The sequence below is a fragment of the Eleutherodactylus coqui genome, chromosome 3 (genome assembly GCF_035609145.1).
Source record: "Eleutherodactylus coqui strain aEleCoq1 chromosome 3, aEleCoq1.hap1, whole genome shotgun sequence".
In the NCBI taxonomy this organism is placed as follows: domain Eukaryota; kingdom Metazoa; phylum Chordata; class Amphibia; order Anura; family Eleutherodactylidae; genus Eleutherodactylus; species Eleutherodactylus coqui.
The window spans coordinates 52,789,697-52,813,805 of record NC_089839.1 but is presented as its reverse complement, the minus strand read 5'-3'; the positions used below and the strand labels follow the sequence as shown (position 1 = coordinate 52,813,805).

Genomic DNA, 24,109 nt, shown 5'->3' with positions numbered 1-24,109 from the left:
CCAATGCATCCCTATGGGGCAAGGATCATGCGTGCGGGTGACCCACTGTGGATCTGTCCCCGTGGACATGAGGCCTTACACTTTCAACTCTGATCACAGATGCAGATGTCTGGCTCCGCTGCACTTACAGTAGTCAGAGGATCAGCTGATCGGTGGGGATTTCTCGAGCAGACCCCTGCAATCAACTTATTTTCACTTTTTCTTTTTAGTCCCACTAGAGGACTTGAACTTGCGATCATTGGATCACTGGCATGATATATTGCACTACTTCAGTATTGCAGTATTTAGCGCTTTAGCCTATCCATACTCCCCATGCGTACAGGTGATGTATATATACATCACATGTCACCGAAGGGGTTAAAAATATAATTCTAGAAACTTTAGAAGGGAATCTATAATGTTCTTAATCAATACCCAGAGTCAGATATTTGCTAGTAAATGTATTCAAAAAGTAAAAAGCCTGTAATATTTTCCCCGCGTCAAATGAATGTGATTTGGTTGGTCGGTCAAGGTTGGAAGAACACAGAGATCTTTTATGTTTAGTTGCAGAGTGTTACGCATCATATGGTCCCTTTATAATCCTACGGTTCATTACACAAAGCAGAATGTACGACTCAGCTTTTATTAAAGACCGCAAACCACTCCCTGAAAGGCAGCAAGAACAGTCCAGTCCATTAAGCATACCCTAAAGAAAAGCACAGCGGCGGGTGGACGAGGGCACAAATCTTACAAGCAATGGGAGATCTTCAGGCGTATAAGACATAATTAAGGACAAAGGAGAAACTTTTGCCATAAACAGCTGGAACTAGTAGTTTTTAACTCTAGAACAAATTTGAGCCATGAGGCAGGAGAACATTTAAATAGTTGACGAAATATCATATTTTACATCCCAAAAAAGTTTTCTTAGTTGTGGCAAACTGGAGCACAGCAATCCATCTATGTGGCAATGCAAACGCTGAGACGGCCATCATAATGAAGACCATAAAGAATGTTTGCATCTTGTAGAAGAAAACTTTGAACAACTGTGTGGAAAATGTCTTAAACTGAACCTGTCAGTACTAGTACCTTTTACTGCATTATGGGGCTCAAAGGTGAGGGTACGGGGAGCTCTGTTTCATACTCACCGGGCGGCCTGTTCCTGTGCTGTGCCCGTGTGAAGCTGGCGCATGTACTAAAAAACTGACTAGTGTGCCCATTCATCTCTATAGGAGAGAGAACGTGCACAGCCGTCTAAAAAGAGTCATGCTGTGTGCATAGGCCGGCTTCACAGGGACACTGCGCAGGAACAGGGCGCCCGGTGAGTCTGACACACTGCTCTCCTTTTCCCTACATTTAAGCCCCATAAGATAGTTCTTTGGGGCTCAAAAGTGATGACAGGTTCCCTTAAAAGACTATGGATGCCCTTGGCATTAAAAAATTACCTTTACACATGTTAATCATCACCTTGAGTTTTAAAAGTTCCACTAAGTTTCAGGCCAAAATTTTCATTCCCTTAGATCCAATGATTTGCAGTTTACAACCAAGTTTCAGACTTTTCCCATAAGGCCATATCTCTTCTACTGTGCTTCCTCAAAAATAAGACCCTGTCTTATATTAATTTTTGCCCCAAAAGAGGCACAGGGTCTTGTTTTCAGGAGGTGTCTTATACTAGTCTAGCAGTCGTCGTCTGGGTCCCTCCCGCTGGACCCCTGGGCTCCGGCAGGCTTCCGTGCAGTTCTTAACACAGACGGAGCATTTCTTGCTGGAGACAAGGCTTTAATACCCCACCTCCAGCAAGCGATTGCTCTAATTGGTTCATGAGCAACGCCTCAGCCAATCAAAGTCGGCACTCAATGAACCAATAACAGCCATTCAATGATGACATTCAATTCTTAATTGGCCGAGGCGGCGCTCGTGAACCAATCAGACCAATCGCTTGCTGGAAGCGGGGTATTCAAGCCCTGTCACCAACAAGAGATGCTCCATCGGCATTGAAGAGTGCATGAAAGCCTGCCGGAGCACCGGTGTCCAGCGGGAGGGACCCGGACGGCACCTGCTAGGTGAGTATTGCTTTTTTTCATGTTGTGTACCTAGGGCTTATTTTCAGGGTAAGCCTTATATTTCAAACCCCAACCGCCCAACCCCTGCAAATCAGGGTAGGTCTTATTTTTAGAGGGAACACGGTAGTAACACATTCTGGATGTGAGCTTTTTGTGCCCAGGATTCTGCTGTCTTCATTAGCTTTCATATATCAGAACAGCTTCACCTCTGGACTGATTTCTCCAGGAGGGATCTCTTCTTCATTGTAATGACACTGATGTGGCTGTGTGTGTATGATACCCTAGTCCCCTGCGGAGTATAGTGCAGTTCTCTTCACTCTGTACATTGTACACTGATACACAGACTATGTGATTCTCCTTTCCCTGTGCTTTGCTCCCTATCTACATCTTGTGTGATCTGCCCTCCCTGAAGATTTGGATGCTCTCCTGTCTGTGCACCCTCTAATTTGCTGTGAGCATCCTCCTCAACCCCTGCTGCTCTTTTCTAACACTGATAGAAAACAGGAGAAGAGCACAGAGAGCTGGCAGCAACAAGGGCAGTGTGCTGTCCAATCTATGCCACATTTAGAAATACCACCAGCAATGTAAAAGAGTTAAGGCCCTTATACGTCGACCCATGACTGGGCACCAAGATTTGCCCAAATGTTTGTTTCACCGATCATGGGCCTGTGAGAGAATGCACACAATCAGCCAACAAATGGGTAAATGCTCGATCATTAGCTGATTGCGTTTTTTGAGTGGGCATAAAAATATTTCCTCGTTAGTGGCACATCTCCCTGTGTAAAAGGGAAGACGTGCTGCCAACAAATGTATTCTGTATAAAGATGAATGATCATAGTAGCGGTTAGAGATGAGCGAACATACTCGATAAGGCAAACTACTCGAGCGAGTAGTGCCTTATTCAAGTACCTGCCCGCTCGTCTCTAAAGATTCGGGTGCCGGCAGGGGGCGGGGAGCGGCGGGGGAGAGCAAGGAGGAACAGAGGGGAGAGTAGTTTGCCTTATCGAGTATGCTCGCTCATCTCTAGTAGCGGTCCTTCGTTCCCATACTATGTATGAAAAACAGGAACATGCACTAATCAATACCCTTCCCCGATTGCTGCTCATTTCCAACTGCCTGAGGATTGTTTAGTGTAAAAGGCTCTTAAACTAACTCTACAGCAGCAAAACTGTAGGAACTTTTTAAGAAAGGGGCACAGCTATATACATAGGCCCTGATGCAAAAGCTCTCTGCATGTTATCTCTGGCTTTCCGAAATGCAAGGGAAAATGTAAGCACTTACCTTTTCTAATGCAGATTAGTTCATGGACTCCACAAGTTCTCTCCCCACCTGCAAAATTTAGACACATAAGGAAAAGGAATGACTTAATGCATTATGTCTTCATACATCACACTGGTTATTATGTATAGAAGAACAAAAAATATCCTCAGCTGCTCTTTATTGGACTCTTCTATGGCGATAAACCAGAAAAAATAATAACTTATCCAAAAATCCACTCACCAGTGATGGAGACAGGAGGCCATCTTTCTTGAGGGCTACCAGTATCCAAAAGCAGGGTTGGACAGAGACCCTTCATATAAAGGACCCAGAGTTTGGGTTTTCTACAAATTACTTATTAGCCACTATTGATAATATGGTCTGAGTGTGCAATAACAGCCCTAAGTTCCTTTAAGAACAAAATACAGAGAGAATATTCTAATATGAACCAGATACTGATAAGGCATATAAATCATCTTTATTCACTGGGCTCATTGACATCTGCATTGGGGTCTCCATTATAACAGAGTCGATAACACAGTTCCGGATGTATTACACGATGGAGACCACCGGCACCTGTGATTTACAACAGGGTCCGCTAAGTTCCACCAAAGTATTTTCAATGGCCTAATCTGGATTTTATGCTTATTTCACCATTCACAAAAATAAGGGTTCCATAGGTTCCCCATGAGAGGAGCAGCAGTCATGCTACCACTCTATGGTAGAGCCAGAGATTGCTAAGCGCTTGAAATCGGCAATTCCTCATACTTGCATTGAAATGAATGGAGCAACAGCACACATGCACAACCAAAACTCCATTCATGCGGGGAACTTCAGGACCCTCGTTTTTGAACTTAATGCGGGTCCAACCACTAGGATAGGGTTAACTTTCTATCTTGGCACAACCCCTTTAAATGTGACTAAAATAAATAAAATCTAGTGTTTTGAGTCTACAGCTTCTATGCAGATCTATGTGTCTCCATGGTTACAGACTACAAAAAAAATCCTGTGTAGTCTGATCCTGCAGTCATACTTCTGCTGCCATTTTTCTACTACTTCTTGCTTATCTATGTTAGCATGAAGCATAGGACTGATAGAAGGGAGTATATCTATATGATCAGACTACACATCAGGTGTGTTTGTAGTCTGTAACCGTGGAGACGCATAGGTCTGCTGTATATACAAAACAGATTTTTAATCAAGATTAGTTGCAGAGTTGCATTACTGGATGGACACGCCTGCACCATATCCTTTGCCATCTACTGTATACTTCATAGAAAAATGAACACTATTTACTGTTCGAGTACAATTTATAACACTCATACTTTTATAACTATTGCCGCATTGTACCAGAATAGCAGTAATAGCGAGCGAGAAAGGCTGTCTACTGCAGTCCTGTCATGTCTGATATGGATTATACCAGCTGTAGTATACTTCTCATTGTAGAGTCCCCCCTCCCTGTGTACACCAATGTACAAGAGGGGCAATGAAGTCCTCTGCAATTATAGTAATAAAAGGAATAGAAAAGCGCATGTTTATCGATCTCCCTCAGATCTATACTAGTGTGATGACCTCATAAAATTTATGGGTTGTTAGTCACTGTGAATATCGAAGACAATGTATCATGCACACTTACCCCGCCATTATACAGGCTTCTCCTTCTTCACCGTGGATGGCCCATTTCTTTTATATATGTAATTTAAGGTAAGGCTACAAGGTGACTTTGGCTGCAGGACCCGTCGCACGGCCAAGGATCGCAGTGTTGACATGCCACATTAGACCATAATGTTGTCATGGTTGGGTCTCAGAAGTTTGCAAGTCGCAACCCGACTGCTTTAACTTTCGTTATGTTTCACACAACACTGTGATCTTTGGTAGCGTGAACTATGTGGTGGCCAGAGAGGATCGGCAAGTGTTTCCCATTGTTTTCAATGGGAAACCTCGCAACGCGCTTGTGTGCACATCGCACGACGCACAATGTGTTTTACTGTCCCATTGAAAACGAGGATGCGAAAAGATAGGACATGCAGTGATGCGGTGCGGGAAAAGATCGTTCATGTATATGCCTCCATTCTCTTCTCTGCCGTCCGAATATTCCGATCCCAGGCCTTGTATTCGGCTGTCCAGGGTGGTTGATGCAATCTTCAGCCTACCTTTTCCTCATAGTGCACTGGTTGTGTTAGGTTACAAATGCATTATACCTGCTCTCTGATTGGCCAGTGCTGCTCAAGGGATCAGTTCCAGCCAATCAGAAAGCAGTGCATAGTATGCATTAGAAAGTTGGAGGATTGTATTGAACCAGGACGGGAATTGCCAGATCGAATGGACAGCAGAGAAGACCAAATGCAGGACAGGATTTTGACCCGAAAATGGGGGATTGCTTTAAAAAGTACCTGTCACTAAATTAATACTTCCCACACTACATGAAGGTCAGGGATGTACAGTGCAGCGATGTACTGTATGTCTCAATCTGAAGCTCTGAGGCGTTTCAGAAAAAATGTACTTGAAAGAACTCCCAGGAACAGGGCTTGGAGTCAGTGGGGTGGAGCCTCTCTGGCTTCTCCCTGCCCAGATTCAGATTGACAGGTTTCTCCCTATACAGAAACAGTGAGAGACCGGTGGTCTAGGCTACCTGGGCAGGGAGATGCTAACGAGACCCACCACCACCACGACTCTGAGTCCTGTTTCTGGCGGTTTTTCAACTTTTTTTTTTTTAAGGGTAGAGTCACGCAGGTGTGTCTGCGCAGGTATTTGTGCACGCTAAACACAAAGAATAGAACCCACTGATTTCAATGGATTCATTCTCAGAAGTGCGTCTTGTGCACGCAAAGTGTGTCACGTGCGAACTGGCCCTGTGTGCGCAAAAATTACAGTAATATGGGCAGACGCGCACGCAACACACTGATTATGTTCCTCTTCAAACCTCATTCATCCGTAAAAAATGCATATTTTTGCCTGCGCTCGTGTGACGCCGGCCTAAATTCTGCAACGCTTCAGAATAAAACATAGACGGCCGCAACGCGAGTCCCTATTCCACATTCACGCTGCCCGTGTGCCCTAGCCGGAGCATGTCAGGTTGCAGAGCACTCATTTACAAACACCAGCACTTTCGTCACAGCAGACAATGACCAGAGGCGAGTGTTAGGTTCTTCATGCATCTCATGAATAAATGTGACAGCGGCTTCTTGCGCCTGTCACTTGTGTTATCTCACAGCAGACACAACTACTCCGACTATCCTCCCATATGAAATACTCAGAGCGGGAGGGGGGGGGGGGTTGATATCTACAGCCCTAATGAGGTGTTTATTTAGCTAACATCTCCCTATTAAATGTGTGCGAACCATAATCTAATGGGAGGAGGTCTCTGGGGATGGCAGGTGACGGGTGTATGAAAGCCAAACAATGTAGTGCCATCTGTGCCTAGAACACACAAGCCTGTGCAGTCACACTGCGGTGCCCAGATAAAGGTGCCGCCTGACAGATCAGGAGCCCTGGAGGCGTCACGAGTGCTTCATGCACTCAATGGAATTGAGCAGCACCCCGTTGCCGCACATAGTAGCCGCCACTCATGGCTGATGGGACGTCAAAATCCTTAACTGCATGTATATTCATATTTGGGACTAGATCTAAAATTTAGGTAAGGGGCCTATGACTACTTACCAATGTCAGCAGGAGTAAAGGTGGTTCAGAAATGCTATCTTTTCTCCTTAGGGAGAGCACTTAGAAGGTGAGTGAGAGAGGAGACTTATAAGGCCATGCATGCTCCTCTGGGTAATACGTAAATAAGGGAGATGCAACAAGACCTATGCAGCGCCACCTATTGAAGAGCTGCACATTGCCCTCAGGGAGTATTATCAATACCTGCAGATTCATCACTTCTAGAGATGAGCGAGCATACTCGTTAAGGGCAGATACTCGTGCGAGTATCGTCCTTTTCGAGTACCTGCCTGCTCTTCAGAAAAGATTTGGGTGCCGGCGGGGGGCGGGGGAGAGCGGGGCGGAGATCTCTCTCCTCCCTCCCCCCCTCGTCTCGCTTCCCCCTGCTCACTCCCGCAACCCACCGCTCACCCCCGCCGGCACCTGAATCTTTTCTAACGAGCAGACAGGTACTCGAAAAGGATGACACTCGCTCGAGTATCTGCCCTTAACGAGAATACTCGCTCATCTCTAATCACTTCTTATCTACCTCTAAATTCATACGTAAGGATCTGCAGATACGGGATACAAAATTCTGTGTTGCAATTCACCCATGGAAAAGGAGGTGATATCGGATTTGTATAGCTAATTTAGATACTCTCTATTTACTGGGTTCACTTCATATGAAGTTGGGTAAGCAAACTGGGTGCTATCCCATGGGAAGGCTCATGGCAACAGATATTTGATAAAACCAGGTCCATTTCTTGGTCTAATAATTTTAAAAATAGCTTCTATAAAGTGCTCACTCAATGGTGTCTCACCCCGGAGAGACTTTCCAAAATGTTCCTCTCCAAATCAAAGTTATGCTTTTGCAATTGTGGGGACTGTAGGACCTTGGCTAATATCTTGTGGATCTGCCGCGTCACTCAAACGCACTGGGAAAGAGTCAGGGGACTCTTAAATTCTAAACTAGTAGTTATTAAGAAATTATAGTACCAGTGTTTCTGGTGGCGCAATGCACCAAGACAGCTGTGCTACATGGCACATCACACACAGAACTGTACTACGTCCATCCTGACCCCACACATGACACACACAGCTCTACTACATCCATCCTGACCCACACAGAGCACATGACAAACACAGCTCTGCTACATCCTGATTCAGACACACAGCTTTGCTACATGGTACATCCATTATGATCCCCACACATCACACACAGCTCTACTACATCCATCTTGAGTCCCACACAAGACAAACACAGCTTGGCTCCTCCCACTGTAGTGACATCACCACAGGTGCTTTAGCTCACTGGATCTCTGTGGTGGCGGTAGGTGGACGCCTTCTGTCAGGACCGCTGAGTTGTGTCTGAGATAATAATGGTTTAGTTGTATTGTCATTGTGTTATTTTTGTCCTCCCTTTTCAAGAGCCCTAACTGTGTTATTCTTCTGTTGGTCAGGCTTTGTGTTTTATATATCATATAGGACCTGCAATGACGTCACACAGGGGGCGAAGCATGAGAAGAACCCACATATAGTACTTTCTACATTATGGATAATGGTTCCTCCCACAGCAGTGATGTCACCGCAGGTCCTTTAGCTAACCGTATATATGTGGAGGTGGTAGGTCAGTGTATTCTGTCAGGATCGCTGAGTTGTGTCTTCTGAAATAATAACAGCTTAGTTGTATTCTCATTTTGTTATTTTTGTCCTCCCCTTCCAAGAGCTTTAACATTGTTGTTCTTCTGTCGGTCAGGCTCTGTGTTTTATATATGTTGTAGGACCTTTGATGTCGTCACCAGGGGGCAAAGGGATAATGTCACCAGGGGTGGAGTATAAGAAGCACTCACATACTCACAGACAAGTTGTCATTAGTAGTTTGACTAAGAGTCCAGAACCAGCTTTCACCTTGGTCTGCACTTTTAAATGCTGACATAATAGACCTACCCAAAAAACATAGTTGGGTAGCGGCACACATACTATCAACAGCCAAGTAGACAATCGCAGTTAGTTATAAGTCCTCAACTATTACCTTTCGTAAGACCCTAGATAAAATAAGAGATTGAATGCTTTGAAAAGCTAACCAATATTAATGAAAATAAGCTGCCCAGGTTCGAGGCCAAATGGTCGGAGGGGAATTCTAATGAATTTAGCTATATAATTTTACCCTGGCCTTTATGTGTTCTTCCGTGTGACCTTCGTTAACATTTTTGGTTATGTTCCTTAACGAATTCATTATCCAGTGTAATCTGTTTTTTAGGTTTGATTGTCATTCTCTAGCTGTTCCCACCGTACCAGGGACTCCATGTTCTCTTCCTACATCTTTATTGAGAAACGACTCTGCGTAGTCAACTTGTTCCTGAGTTGTGGGATTAAATGATCTTTCGAAAAACTCAATTTGGAGTTTGAAAAAAAATACCATATTTGGGAAGTTTAGGTAAAAGTAAGGTTTTCTACTCACAATAGAGTGCCTCCCGCTTGAAAGGACTTCTCATGTCCAATTAAATCAATGGATGACCTACTGATTTCAATGAGACGTTGTGCAATATTGCTTCACTGCCCCCAGATCACGTAGATATTGGGGGATCCAGGAAAAGAAAAGTAGTTATACACTGAGCGGCCACTTTATGAGAGGCACTAGTCGTTTCATGACTAGAGCTTGGAAATTAGACCCGTGGCCCCGGAGTGCAGCATAAAATCACATGAGGACATTTTCCGTGGATCAGTTTCAGTGTGACTCAACATTAATATGGGAAAATCCAGCGATCTGGGCGACTTTCAAACAGGCCTGGTCATCGGTGCTAGACTAGCCAGGACCGGAATTTCATACACTGTCAATCTTCTGGGGTTTCTCGTGCAGCAGTATGGAGAATATACAGAGAATGGTGTTATTGAGGAAAAACATCCAGCGAAAGGGGATCCTGTGGATGTAAACAACTCATCGACAAAAGGGGTCAGAGGAGGATGTCAAGAATCATTCAGATGAACAGGAAATGAGCTGTCAAGCAAATTTCAGCCAAATACAATGCTGGTACTCCAAATGATGTGTCCAAACTCACAACTTGGATGGGTTATAACTGCAGATGACCAGTTCCAGTACCATTGCTGTCTAATAGAAACAGAAAAGGCTCCAGGGGGCGAAAGAGTCCAAAAAGTGTATCACCGAGCAGTGGACAGACCTCACCTGGTCAAATGAATCCAGATTTCTGTCGCACCATGCTGATGGGATGATCAGAATGTGGAGCAAGCAGCATGAATCGATGACCCCGTTCCTGTCAGCAGTTCTGAGCATGACAGCACCTCCAACTAATTTGGAGCAAGTACGAGAAGCTTCCTGTCCGCAGGGACAGTTATTGCTGCAGAACGACTTGATGAAAATAATACCACAACGAACTCCTTGAGGCTTTGAAAGCCAAAAGACACCCAACTAGGCTACTGGATGGATGTTTCTAATAAAGTGGCTAGTCTATGTGCCAACCAATGCACCCGCTTAACGTAGTGCTCACGTCAATCCGGATTGGATTTGCCGTTTAAACGGCTCCTAATTGTATGAATAAAAATTGTATTCTAAACTACAAAGAAATCCTCCAATTAAATTTTGACGGGGAGGATTTTTCTATTTCAAATGCAATGCCTTTGTGCTACCATGGGGACAGTGAAAACGCCAAGCGACTGTGAGTCATTCACCCCGGTGACTTCCAAGGAAAATTCACTGGAAGATCATAAAGCACCTAGAGAGCAACTCTACTGATATGTGATCACGTAGATTTGTGTGCATGTCTGCACATAGTGCTATACTATTTCACATGCAGGGCTACTTCACATACCCTTTAAATGGAATAAAAGACTACTTAGCTCATTGAGTTCCAGATGTTGTTGTGTTTTCCCTGCAAAGTGTTTCACGCTTCCCCTTGCATATTTGTGGACTTTCCCAAGACTTCTATGGGGGCCTTTGCTATGCAAAACATAGGAAAAATAGCTAATTTTTACCACCACGTACCATAATCGTTACTGCTGGTTCTAGTACATTTCCTATCTCACCCCACCTCACATCTACACTGCTCATTACGGCCTTAGTCAGACGGGCGTTTTTTGCCGCGATTTGCGGATCGCATGACGGATGCGCATCCGCAAATCGCGTGACCGGTGCGCGCAAGTCGCCCGCAAATCGCCCGAAAATCTGCTCCTAGCCGCGTTTCATTAGAAACGGGCCGGAGCTGTCCAGCGCATTGCATTCAATGGAGACGGCAATACAGCCGTCTCCATTGAAAGCAATGCGCTGCTGGCGAGCCCGGGATGAATTGTCGGTAAGGGCTTAAATATATAAGCCCTTACCTGCAATCCATCCTAAAATGTGTTAAAATAAAAAAAAATTGCATTCTCACCTTCTGCCTGCAGCTCCGGGCAGCCGTCCTGCAGTGGGTGTGAAGGGGGTGTGAGTCAGACCTGCCCCCTGATTGGCTCAGCGCTGAGAGGCAGCAGTCACTCACCCATTTATGAATTCATGAATGGGTGTGTGAGTGAAACCGGCCTCTGATTGGTCAGGCTGTGACCAATCAGAGCAGATCATTCAGCAGGCGGGGATTTTAAAGCCCCGCCGGCTGAATAGTGCCGAGAAGCAGTTCAGGAGAACTGACAGCGGCCGCGGCTGGACTCCGGCTGCAGCGGAAAGGTGAGTATACAATTTTTTTTTATTTTAACACATTTTAGCATGAATTGCAGGGAAGGGTTTATATATTTAACCCCTTCCCGACAATTAACCCCGCGCGGCTGTATTGCCGCTCCATTGAATTCAATGGGCAAACATCGTTCTTCTCTGCCACAGCTGTTACAGCTGTGGCAGAGAAGAATGATTTGTCTTCTATATGTTCTCAATGGGGTCGGCGCTGCTGCCGCCGGCCCCATTGAGCGCATATACAGAAGCGAACAGGAATCGCAGATCGCAGATACGTGCGATCTGCGATTTTTTGTTCTATAATTTTTCGGACGAGTGCATAAAAAGCGCTCATGTGTCCGATACCATTGCGAAGCAATGGTTTTAAAAAATCGCCGGACGCATGCGCAAATCGCGGCAAAAAACGCCCGTCTGACTAAGCCCTACTGCTGTATAATGTCCTCCATGTTTCTGCTTCTTTTATGTTATGCTACAGAGACTTAGGGGAGCAGTATCTCCTGTTCTCTGTGTGCAGTGTATGGAAGACTTCATAGCAGACCTCATAGTCTCCACCCACCAGCATAGGGAAAACCAACAATTATAGATGGAACCTACAGAGGGAAAAACTAGTGAGAGATTCAATATACAAGTCATGTAATGGCCAAACATAGTGTTACTTCTCATGTACACACACTACAGCTTATTCTGAAAAGTCATCTAAAAGCACGGGTATACTTAACCCCTTAAGGACATGGCCTATTTTGGGCATAAGGGTGTAATGATTTTGGGGGGGATTTTCATCTTCACTTTGCAAAAGCCTTAACTTTTTTATTTTTCCATCGTCACGACCGTATGAGGGCTTGTTTTTTGCATGGTAAACTGTGCTTTTTATTAGTGCCATATTTGAGTAAATATACTCTATTGTAAAACTTTTATTTATTTTTTTATAGCTGGGAGAAAAAAAATCAATTTTGCTATTATTTTTTTTACAGCATTAATCATGCAGTATAAATGATACATTTTTTCTGCAGGTCGGCACGATTACGACAATACCAAAATCCGTCTAATTTTTTTAGGTTTTTTCACAATAAAAACACTTTTTTTTTTTTAATTATGTTATTTCTACATCGCTGCATTCAAGGTCCCATAACTTTTTTTTATTTTTCCATGGAAGGAGCTCTGTGAGGGCTTGATTTGTGCGTGATGAGCTGTAGTTTATATTGGCAGCATATTAGGGTACATACAGGTTTTTTGATCACTTTTATTGCGTTTTTTGGGAGGCAAAATGAAAAAAAAAAGCATTTTAGGGGCATTTTTAACGCTTTTTTGCCGTACAGGATAAACATCGTGTTTAATTTATTATCCCAGTTGTTACAGATACTATCATATTAAATATGTGGGATTTTAATTTTTTTTATACTGACAGGAAAAAGAGCACAATAAAAGGTTTTTGGGGAATTTCTTTTACACTTTTTATATCTCTGTAAGGGACTTGTACCATAGCAGCATTTATTTCTGTACTGCAATGCCTTATCATTTGTAATAGTAATCATAGGCAATGGCAACCCGGGACGCCTGTTTCTGGCGTACTGTTGCCATGGCAACCCATCGACTCTCCGCGATTACATCGCGGGGGTCCGATGATGTCACAGAGGGACCGCGCTCCCTCTGTAAACCCTTTACATGCCACGATCTACATAGATTGCAACACGTAGGGGGTTTAAAGAGGAAATCAATGTTCTCACTGATCTCAGGTGTTGCAGTGGAAGGCCGGCTATCAGTTACAGCCGACTCCCACTATGGATGGCGCAGGCTCAGCTTCTGATCCCGTGCCATCCACATGATTTAAGGTTACGTCCTGTCGCGTTAAGTACTCTGCTGTCATGCTATAACCTTACGTCCTGTGGCGTTAAAGAGGCCCTCCAGTTTCAGGACAAGAATTAAAGTTGAAGGGGGGGACCTGGCGTCCTCCGTGTGCATCATTCAGCTATAGATCCATCGGTTTCTGTGTCCCTGTTCTGTCATCTAAAATGGCCATATTACTTCTCTGACTACCCAAGGCACACAGGGGCACATTTATGAAAGCCTTTTTGCCAATTTCTGGTGTAAACATTTTTTAATTTTTTGCGTAAAAATGTATTTAAACAAAAAAATGTAACTTTTATCCTTTCTGCACTGGCCCGCCACTTTTTTGAAAATTTGTCCTCATTGTGCCTTGGAATGGGCTTAAACAGATGGGTGCATGCGCTAATACACTCGCCGCTATGGAGCGTATTAGTGCATAAACAGTTTTTTTTGCTTTTTTTGGACTATTCAAACTTCGCACTATTGCCCACAAGTTGGAAAAGAAAAAGCAGTAAGATTGGTCCTGCCCTATTTTTCTCGCACGCGGTATTGACGTGCGAGAATGCAGCTAGCGAAAACGAAACCATTGCAGTCACTGATTTCGTTTCATCCTGTTTTTCACGGCCGTAAAATAGCATAAAATCACGAAATTCTGTTCAAGCCGTAAGAAATTAATAGACTAGTGCTGCTCATGTGACTGGTGCAAATGGAGTGCACCAGAAAATAGTATTCATTTCCCACCTTCAGTCTAACTTTAAGGCCTCACTTACATGAGCGACACGGCATCACTGCGAGAAAATCACAGAGATGTCACATCGCTGGTCCGCGCGATATCACTGTGGTTTCTCGCGTTGATACCGTGATTTTGTAGAGCTACAAAGTCGCGTGTAATGGCACAAAGTTGCGCGACTTTGTAGCAGCACATGCAAGGATTTTCAGGGTGGGGCTTGAAATGTAAGCCATACCCCGAAATTAAGCCCTCGCTGCAGAAAAAAGAAGCGCTGTGCGGGACTTTGCTGCAACTTCTCCCCAGTCCCGGGCACTGTTTTTCATCTCTTCTGGCTGGGGATTGAAAAATATCCGCCTCCTGGGAGCGCTGGCTGTGATTGGCTGACGCTTAGCCAATCAGAGCCAGCGCTCGATGAATGGCTGTGATTAGTTCATCGAGCGCTGGCTGTGATTGGCTAAGCATTAGCCAATAAGAGGCAGCACTTCCAGGAGAAGGGGATTCTCCAATCCCCGGCCAGAAAAGATGGAGAACAGTGCCAGTGAGAAAATATGGCCAGGCTGACAGCGTTTCTAAGGTGATGTACACTTGTTTTTAAATTTTTTGCTGCAGCTAGGGCTTAGGTTACGGCTTTGACAGTAGGATTTCCTACCGTCAAAGTTGCATCGCACCGCACGAAAATCGTGTTTTCGTGCGATGCGATTGAACAGAGGAAGACTCCATAGGAAAACATGGGCTACAAGACCTCACGAGTCTCATGCATATCACGGGACCTGCGAGGCTTTTGTGTTGGGATGTCGCAAACATTGCATGTGTGAAGTAACCCATAGGAAAGCATGGGCTTCACATACATGCGATTTGTAGTATTATAGCAACGCGACAAAATCCTGCGACTTTGTTGCCCGTGTGAACGAGGCCTAAATGTTGTAGCGTTAACTCTATGTCCATGCAGAGAGATTTGGAGGCCTGTGTTAGAAAAACTAAGCTGCAATTGCAATGAAGATATATTATGAATAAAGATGAGCGAGCATACTCGCTAAGGGTAATTACTCAATCGAGCATTGCCCTTAGCGAGTACCTGCCCGCTCGGAAGAAAAGATTCGGCTGCCGGTGCAGGTGAGCGGTGAGTTGCAGGAGTGAGCAGGGGGTAGCGGGGGGGAAAGAGGTAGAGAGAGATCTCCCCCCGTTCCTCCCCGCTCTGCCCCGCTGCTCCCCGATCCCCCCCCCCCCCCCCGCCGCCGGTACCCAGCTCTTTTCTTCCGAGCGGGCAGGTACTCGCTAAGGGCAATGCTCGCTCAAGTAATTGCCCTTAGCGAGTATACTCGCTCATCTCTAATTATGAATTAATCAACACAGAATGGCAAACGTGACATGATAGGGCATCATAGAGGATCGGTCGTGGAATAAAATCAGAGTAAGTTTTCCACTATATATTTCCTTTAGCATGCATATAAAAGTTCTTCTGGAATCTTGTTGCAGAGAGGACATTGTGCTCAGATGACGGTGACACAGTTAGGCTAGGGTTACACAACGAGTTCTGTCAGAACATACATGGTGCGGCAAAAGACTGCAGTATCACCCTGCCTGTATTTCGTGTAATGTACGTGAATGTGGTCATGTTGTGGTTTCCAAGTTATTGTGACTCTACAGATGCAAGATATTCAGACCTGCTGGATTTTTGCGATTGCTGACCATATTCATTTACATTACATGTAAGGAAGGCACGGCAATAATGTGATCATTAACGGTGTGCCATTTGGAAAGTTGCCAAGTAGCTTTATGCCTACGTTTTTGAGTCAACGGCAAGAGTGCAAGTTGTCTGTTTCCAAGGGCAACCAGCAAAATTTTTAAAGAAATTTGAATATGAATGGAAAATACTACTGTTACAGATAGCAAAAGTGGCTTTTGGACCAGAACTGGTGTGGCTGGTAATCTCTAGTTGCAAGGTAATCTCAGATGAGAATCTTGCCCTTAGCTAATCAGGAAGATGGGAAGCGCCTAAAAGCAGGGTAGGCGTCCTGATAAGAACAGCCCCACACTGGAACATCAGGGCTAACTATGCCTGACAGGACACAAGGACAATGTACTAAGCATAGGATACATGCAACAGGACTGACTTACCACAGAAACGGGAACAATGCACAGACTGGAAGGAAATGGACAAACGCACACAGGCTAAAGCACATACAGAATAAACAGATACAAAAGCAGGATCAAATACACAAAACAGTCCTTAGACAGGTGAACTAGATGTGCTGAGTGTTTGAGACAAACACATATCAATACTGAGGAAAAGATGGAGGATTCCCAGCTCAGCTAAATAGGGAGGTAATTACCAATTAAGCTGCAGCTGGGCTGTGAGCACTGAGCATGGTTAACCAGCATTGCTGGTAGAAAATAGAAACAAGTACATTTATACAGAAGGAGCAGAGCGATGCCCGCGTCTGGCCGGAATAGCAAGAGAGCATCAGACACAGGTAGCAGACCTAACAACAATATCAAAGCCGGTACAAAAACCTAATTTGAAGAATTCTACATCAGGGAATTCCATTTATTCTACTCAGATTAAACTTATAAGGGACTTTCCTATGGACAATCTTAAAGCATAAGGAATTAGGAACTACGCTTACAAGACAATAATAACACTTGTATCACAGACTTTGTATTGGGAGAAATAAAAATTTAATTTCAAACCTCACTAGCAATTATGCAAATGACTCCTAATGATTGTTTTACATGGCAGGAGCAATTATAGAGGAATCAACATTGTAACACAGTGTGGGAAAAACACAAGCTGATTATATACGTAATGGCGTTATAGCTGCTTGTATTGTCTTTGTTTCTTAACCTTTCCTATTAAGGCCCTTTTACATGGAACGATTCATTCCAAAAATCTTTTGAGCAAGCAAAAATGAACGATAATCGTGCAGTGTAGACGCAGCGAACTATAGAACCATAAATCGTTTGCTTTACCTTCATTTTAGGCAGGCAGAAAAATAACACTGCTCAACAAATCAACATTTTTTTTTCTGTATCTGGTTTGGAAACAGGTTGATTCAACTAATTTTGGGGTGCTGAATTCAGTGGAAGAATCAGATTTAGAGATGAGCGAACGTACTCGTTTCGAGTACTTACGCACCCGAGTACCGCCATTTTCGAGTACTTCAGTACTCGGGTGAAAAGATTCGGGGGGCGCCGGGGGGCGGGGAGAGGCGCGGCGGTGCGGGGGGTAGCAGCGGGGAACAGGGGGGAGCCCTCTCTCTCTCCCTCTCCCCCCCACTCCCCACTGCTACCCCCCGTGCCGCCACGGCGCCCCCCGAATTTTTTCGCCCGAGTACGGAAGTACTCGGAAATCGCGGTATTCGGCCAAAAAAGGGGCGTGGCCGAGCACGTTCGCTCATCTCTAATCAGATTCTGTCTATCACGTCACATTTCTGAGATACATGGAACTATTACATAGACAATAATGCGGTATTGCCAAATATTGTCTGGTTTTAAATACTAAAAAAAAAATACCACTCAGAACTTATGGTGCAAATATAATTGGCTATTTGTAGCCCTCCATTTTGTCCTTCATCCTCCATTTTGTATTTTCCTTTATTCTCCATTCTGTATTTTACATACGAATAGCTATGAACATTCATGTGGACTTCAAACCTGTTTGGTGTAGGAAGCTTTGATGTAACTGTGAAATGTGTACGCGACTTGTTAGTTCTTTGTATAAGATAGAGGTCTAACATGTATATTGGTCTTACTTATACAGAACAATGCTACCTGCTTTTACTACAATTCTATTTGTATAGGTTTGTTTGAACTCTGTCCATATACATTGTTTGGCCAGGAATCTGTTGAGTCTTGTTAACCCCTTCATGACACGGCCTATTTTGGGCTTAAGGACGCAACAATTTTTGGCGGATTTTCTTCTCCGTTTATCAAAAGTCATAACTTTTTTATTTTTCCGTCGACACGGCCGTATAAGGGCTTATTTTTTGCGTGGCGAACTGTAGTTTTTATCGGTGCCACTTTTGGGTACATAGACTATATTGTAAAACTTTTTTTATTTTTTTTTATGATAGCAGGGAGAGGAAACGCATCAATTCTGCCATAGATTTTTTTTATTTTTTTTTACAGCGTTAATCATGCAGCATAAATGAGACTTTCCATTTTTTCTGCGGGCCGGTACGGTTACAACGATACCAAAATTCTTACTTTTTTTTAGGTTTTCCCACTTTTCTGCTATAAAAACCCTTTTTTTGGAAATCTTTTTTCTATTCTAAATTGCTGCATTTAAAGTCCTGTAACTTTTTTATTTTTCGATGTACGGCGCTCTATGAGGGCTTATTTTTTGCGAGACGAGCTGTAGTTTTTATTGGTACCATTTTGGGGTACATACGGCTTTTTTGATCACTTTTATTGCATTTTTAGTGAGGCAAAATGCTAAAAATTAGCATTTTGCCTCAGTTTTTTATCTTTTTTTTAGCGTTTTTTTCCGTGCACAGTCAAAAGCATGTGCAACTTATTGTACGCGTCATTACGGACGAAACAATACCAAATATGTGGGGTTTTATTTTTTTTTTACCTTTTTTTATGCTAATCTGAGAAAAAGCATAAAAAATGTTTTTTTTACTTTTTTTACATTTTTTTTTTATTCATTTTTTTAATCTTTGTTTTTTTTACACTGTTTGTGTCCCTCTGAGGGACTTTAACCACTGCTCTGATGATCGCTGTCATAAGGCATGGCAGAGCTACTGCTCTGCCATGCCTTATCGCTTATACAGTGATCATAGGCATAGGCAATACAGGACGCCAGTGTCTGGCGTCCTGTTGCCATGGTGACAGGCCGGGCTCTCGCGATGACATCGTGAGTTCCGGCCGGAGACACAGAGTAAGTCCGCTCCCTCTGTGAGCTCTTTCCCTGCTGCGATCTACTTAGATCGCGGCAGGGAAGGGGTTAACAGCGGGGGGCGCATCTCCGATGCCCCCCGCTGTTGCAGCAGGATGCTGGCTGTGACTGACAGCCGGCTCCCGCTGCGGGATAGCGCGGGATCATATGTGATCCTGCGCTATCTTTAGGACGTAAGTTTACGCCCTGCAGCGGGAAGGGGTTAATCCTGTGATACCATCAGCATTGTCTAGGGAATTGAGTTGTTGAGTTGAGTTGAACCTTTGATCAATGAAGCTGGCTCCTTCAGATGGTGGGGGGTCTCAGATTGATAACATCTTGGTTTGCAAAGCTTGGAGAATATGGCCTATGACTCAGCAGGTTATACTAGTATAAAGGACAGGAGAGGGTACGAGGAGTAGTAGCTTTTGGAATCTAGGAGGAGAAGCTCTTGGAATCTCTGATGGAAGGATGAGAAGCTCTGGGTAGTACGGACTCTGCAGAGACCAGATGAGGAGGTCATCTGTTGAACCCCTAGAAGTGAGGGAACCTTTGGTGATGGTAATATGTGATCTGTAATCTTTTAGGTAATAATGTAACTTGCTACCATTATCAACCGTTATGTTTTGTATATAGCTATTATCACTTGTATATTAGATCCGATAGTTTACAAACGTAGGACAATTATTCTCCTAACTATGCTCAATTATCATTTTATTATAATAAATTCTTATTGTTAAACCTGTTATAGTGTCTTACTCTCTTTAAAGCGTAATTTGAACTAAGTCTTGCTCCTTGCAGCAATACAGAACTCAATAATGTTTTTTTGGTAATGTATTTCTAAATGAAACTCAAAAAATACTGATATGCTGCGGTAAGAATGAAGAGAAGTGCTTCATGCAGATTACAACAAACACTAAACAGCGGTACAGATAGGCTCATGTCGGTAACCTTCCTGCTCAACTACATTGTTCTGCCATCTATTGACCATTTTTAGAACTTCATCCACTGTGTTCCATTAAAATAATGAGTTTAGCTTAGTCACTGATTAAATTTTATATAAATAAATCACCAGAAAATAAGCACAAGCACAAAAACCTGTTTAAAAAAATTGAAAAAATCTAAATGACATAAAAACCATACGTGATACATCATTTCTAAAGGTAAATTCGGATTCTACACCCAAAAACCCATTCACATGTTGCACACTAGATGCAAAAATGCTGTTTAGCAGTGTAATCATTCGCTCGTTCCCTAATCTTTCGGTTTAAGATTTCTCGTTTGAAGGAGCCAACAATGTATCTGCCTTTATAAACAAGCCCCCCGAGTGAACTCTGGCTTCGTTCGCTCATTCAAAAGATATATCATTTGGTGTAGATGGGCCCTTATTACTAAGAAGGTTGTCCAAATGGACCTATAAGGGTGTGTTCACATCAGCTTTGATCAACGTCCGAGGGTTCTGCCGTGGGGGTCCATCTAAAACTCTTCAAATGAGATTCACACAGAACCACAGACTTGCATTAGTCAAATGGGGACCAATAAGATCTGTTTGACAAGTTTTCCATTCCTTTCTGTCATTTATGCCGGACAGAATAATATAACGGAGCCTCCAACATAGATGTGAATGGAGATTTCGAGGCTACAATGTGAAAGGGCTGTCCTTTTGACACATTCCCTTTAAGAGGGAAGAACCCTTTGTGTATATACCAGTTAATATCTATCATTGCCATAATGTAACAATGGCCTCAGGATTCAGAAACCAACACAATACTCCACTTTATATAAGCAAATTCTCCAAAATGTCAGTAATCAATAGATATATTTTGAGCTATTACAGATGGGACACACAAAATATACTGCATAATGAGATATAACTGCATGATATATGCACCCATTAATTATTTTCTAATTATTTATTTATGTAAAATGACAACACATCCCAAGTTAAAGCGTGGCGAACCATTCAGATGACTTTTCAAAAACCGCTGTCATGTGTACATGAGGAATAGCACTATTTCTGATCATTATATAACTTGTATCCTGTATTTGTTCCCCATTTTCCTCCTCTGCAAGGTGTATACCTGATGGGAGGAGCTGCTATTATGCTGTGTTCTATAGACTGTGCACAAAGAACTGCAGATCTTGCTCTCTAATTGTAGCACACAAGACAAACATAACATCATCATGGAAGACAATGTGCAATAGTACTGAGCAGTGAAGATGTGGCTTCAGTAGTTATAACACAATAAACTAATAGTTCTCTCTGTGAGTCTCACCCTCCCTACTTCCCCCTCCCCTCTGCTCTCTATACAGTTCAAAGAGTAAGATGACTCATCTTTTAACCACATCCTGTTCTGTAGTAGGCCAGTCTGCTAGTATTCATTTGACAGCAGGCAGGGGACAGCAAGCTAGCAGGAAGGGAGACCCCTAGTGGCCAGAACGTTAGAATGTTTTTTCAGCACAAAACTTCATTTTCAGTAAATAAAGTTAAAAGTACTTTTGCTAGCTATCACACTGGCTATCATACAAGCAGTTTAAATGTTTGTGACTGTTCAAGGTGCCCATACACCTCCAAAAAGTGTTGGATGAACTATTGCTCGCTGTTTCCACCAGCATCCCCATATGCACAAATATATAGCTAGGCCAAATATTTGTGTGCTCAGAAAGGTAAGGCTGCTCTCACACAGGCGTCTGGAAAAACACTGAGTTCTTAAAATTGGCATTTTACAGCGTTTTCAAATATGTTTGACAGCATTTTTAAACGTACCCCATGATTGCAATGGGCGATGGGTTAAAAATAGCTGAAACACACTAAAATAAAGCAGCCAGCGTTCAAAAATCACGGTGATAGAAATGTCGCGCTCAAGCATTCATCTGAGAAGCCCCATTGAAATCAATGGGAGCGTTTTACAGCGTTTAGGCCTCATGTCCACGAGGACAGATCCGCAGTGGGTGTCCCGCATGCGTGATCCACGCTCCATAGGGATACATTGGACACCCGCAGGTAATTAAATACCTGTGGAGGTCATTTTCCCTTGAGGCGCGGTTTGCGTGTGCGGGAAAACACCCGCATCATGCTCCATTTTAGTGCGGGTCTCCCGACCGGGTCGGCTCCCGCAGGCTTCTATTGAGGCCTATGGAAGCCGTCCGGATCCACGGTACACCCGCAGCTGAATTCCTGCTCTCCGGCGCAGGAGAAGAGGAGTTAAAAAAAAAGAGTGCACGGCGCATACACGCGGCGCGCTGCCAGTGTGCCGAGCACATCCGCCGGGCCGCAGAAAGAAGATCCGGCCACGACGGAGGGAAGATCCACAGCGTCCGGACAGGTAAGTAAATCTTTTTAGGCCTCATGTCCGCGGGAAAGGAGGGACCCGCTGCGGGATTCTGCATGAAGAATCCGCGGCGGGCCTGATTTTCCCCGTGGATATGAGGCCTTAGCGCTGCGCTGAAAAAAAACGCCTGCGTGAGAGTGGCCCAGGGGCGCTTTTGTGTGCTTTTAAATGACATCTATTTTACGCACAAATAATTGTTTATATTTTATTAATATTTTTTTTGTGGCAGCGCGTTCAGTCCAAGAATCGCTATGGCCATGTGTGGACAACTAAAGTCTAATTTGTATAGGATCGCTTAGGCTGGGCGACAAAATTGCGTGATTTTCGCCCGTGAAAATGCAGAATTATGAAACCCATGCTTTTTAATGGTTTTCTTCACATGTGTGATGTTTTCATTCCTGCGGTGTTGCAGATGTCACCCATGTTTCCCTAAGGAGCCTTCGTTTTATCGCATCACAACGCACAAACGTCGTGCAATGCGTTTTTAACATTAGCAATTTCTATTGTCTTTCTCAAGAGAAAATCACAAGCAGCAGCCATGTGTTTGTGAGAAAAAGCAGCGCTGACGTTCAGAAATCATGTGAGCAAAGAAGGGATTTTACCGCTATTTACTTGCGGCGATATCACAATCGTCCGTGTGAAACTACCCTTTAGAGTAGAAAATATTCCTAATGGTATATAATTTACAGGTAATATAACCATCAAAAAGGCAAGAAAAAAAGAAAAGAGAAAGGAAACAATAAAAAAGAGAAAAGCAGAAAAAAGTAAACAAGACAAGAAAACAACGGAGAGAAAAAAAAAGTGAAGAAAAGAAGAAGAGACAAGAAAGGACTAAAAAAAGAAAGAATAAAGGAAAGAAATAAGAAAAAAAAAGAGGAACAGGAGAAAGGAAATGAATCTAGCGAGGACCGAGCCCCTCCAACTCTATAGCATGAGGACGCACCCGTTCTTCAACTTCGAGGACCACAATAACCAAACGAGTCTCAGGAGGATGTACTGTAGGCATTATGAGGAAACTCCATCATTGTGTTATGATCTCCTCCAGCTATGTACAAGATACTGCAGCAATAAGACAAAACCGCCGAGTCAGCACCAAGACGTCCCCTGATAACCACTCCGAAGAAATGCAACGTCTCTAAACCCGACCGTCCATATTAAGATTGGCTATTCTTGTTTATGGGGTTGAATCACCTATCGTGAGCAATCAGCAGCCCATCGTTAACTCCATACATCTTCCTGTATCAGATGGGACATCATCTGCCCAAAAATGATTCAGACAGTCCAAAATCTCACAGGCCTTTCCACAATGTATTTCTGTTATCAGCCAATCACTGAGTACTAGGGAAAAAAAACCTTCACAATTAAAACTTTTCATAATTTACTCTATGTGATCCGCGTTGGACTGTGTGTCGGCAAACTCTTTACAAAGAGAATGGAAACACCCGGCTGCCAACTTCTTCACACATTTCTAGGAGGAATAAGGGAACTTTTACACGGGACGACTTTCTGGCGCTTGCGGCTTTCTTACTATTGACAGTCATCCCAACAGTTATTGCATTCACACAAGAGCGATAATCACTAACTGAATAGAGGCGAAACGCGTCGGAGATCTCTTCTGGCCATTCGCCTCGAATCAGAGTAAACAGGCAGTCATTCAAAGATGGACAACTGCCTGTTTACCGCAGCCACTTGCTTTTCAGGAGAGTTCAGAATCAAGTGACTCCAACAAGTGAGCGA

General features: G+C 43.6%; 1 protein-coding gene across 1 annotated transcript in view; it reads right to left on the bottom strand.

Moving 5' to 3' along the window:
* The window catches only part of SYT14 (synaptotagmin 14), a 196,056-nt gene that overhangs the window by 165,338 nt on the left and 6,609 nt on the right, over nt 1-24,109 (bottom strand). The window contains exon 2 of the mRNA XM_066595594.1: nt 3,321-3,368. Within this exon, the coding sequence (XP_066451691.1) occupies nt 3,321-3,368 (48 nt within the window). The remainder of the gene's footprint in view (nt 1-3,320; nt 3,369-24,109) is intronic.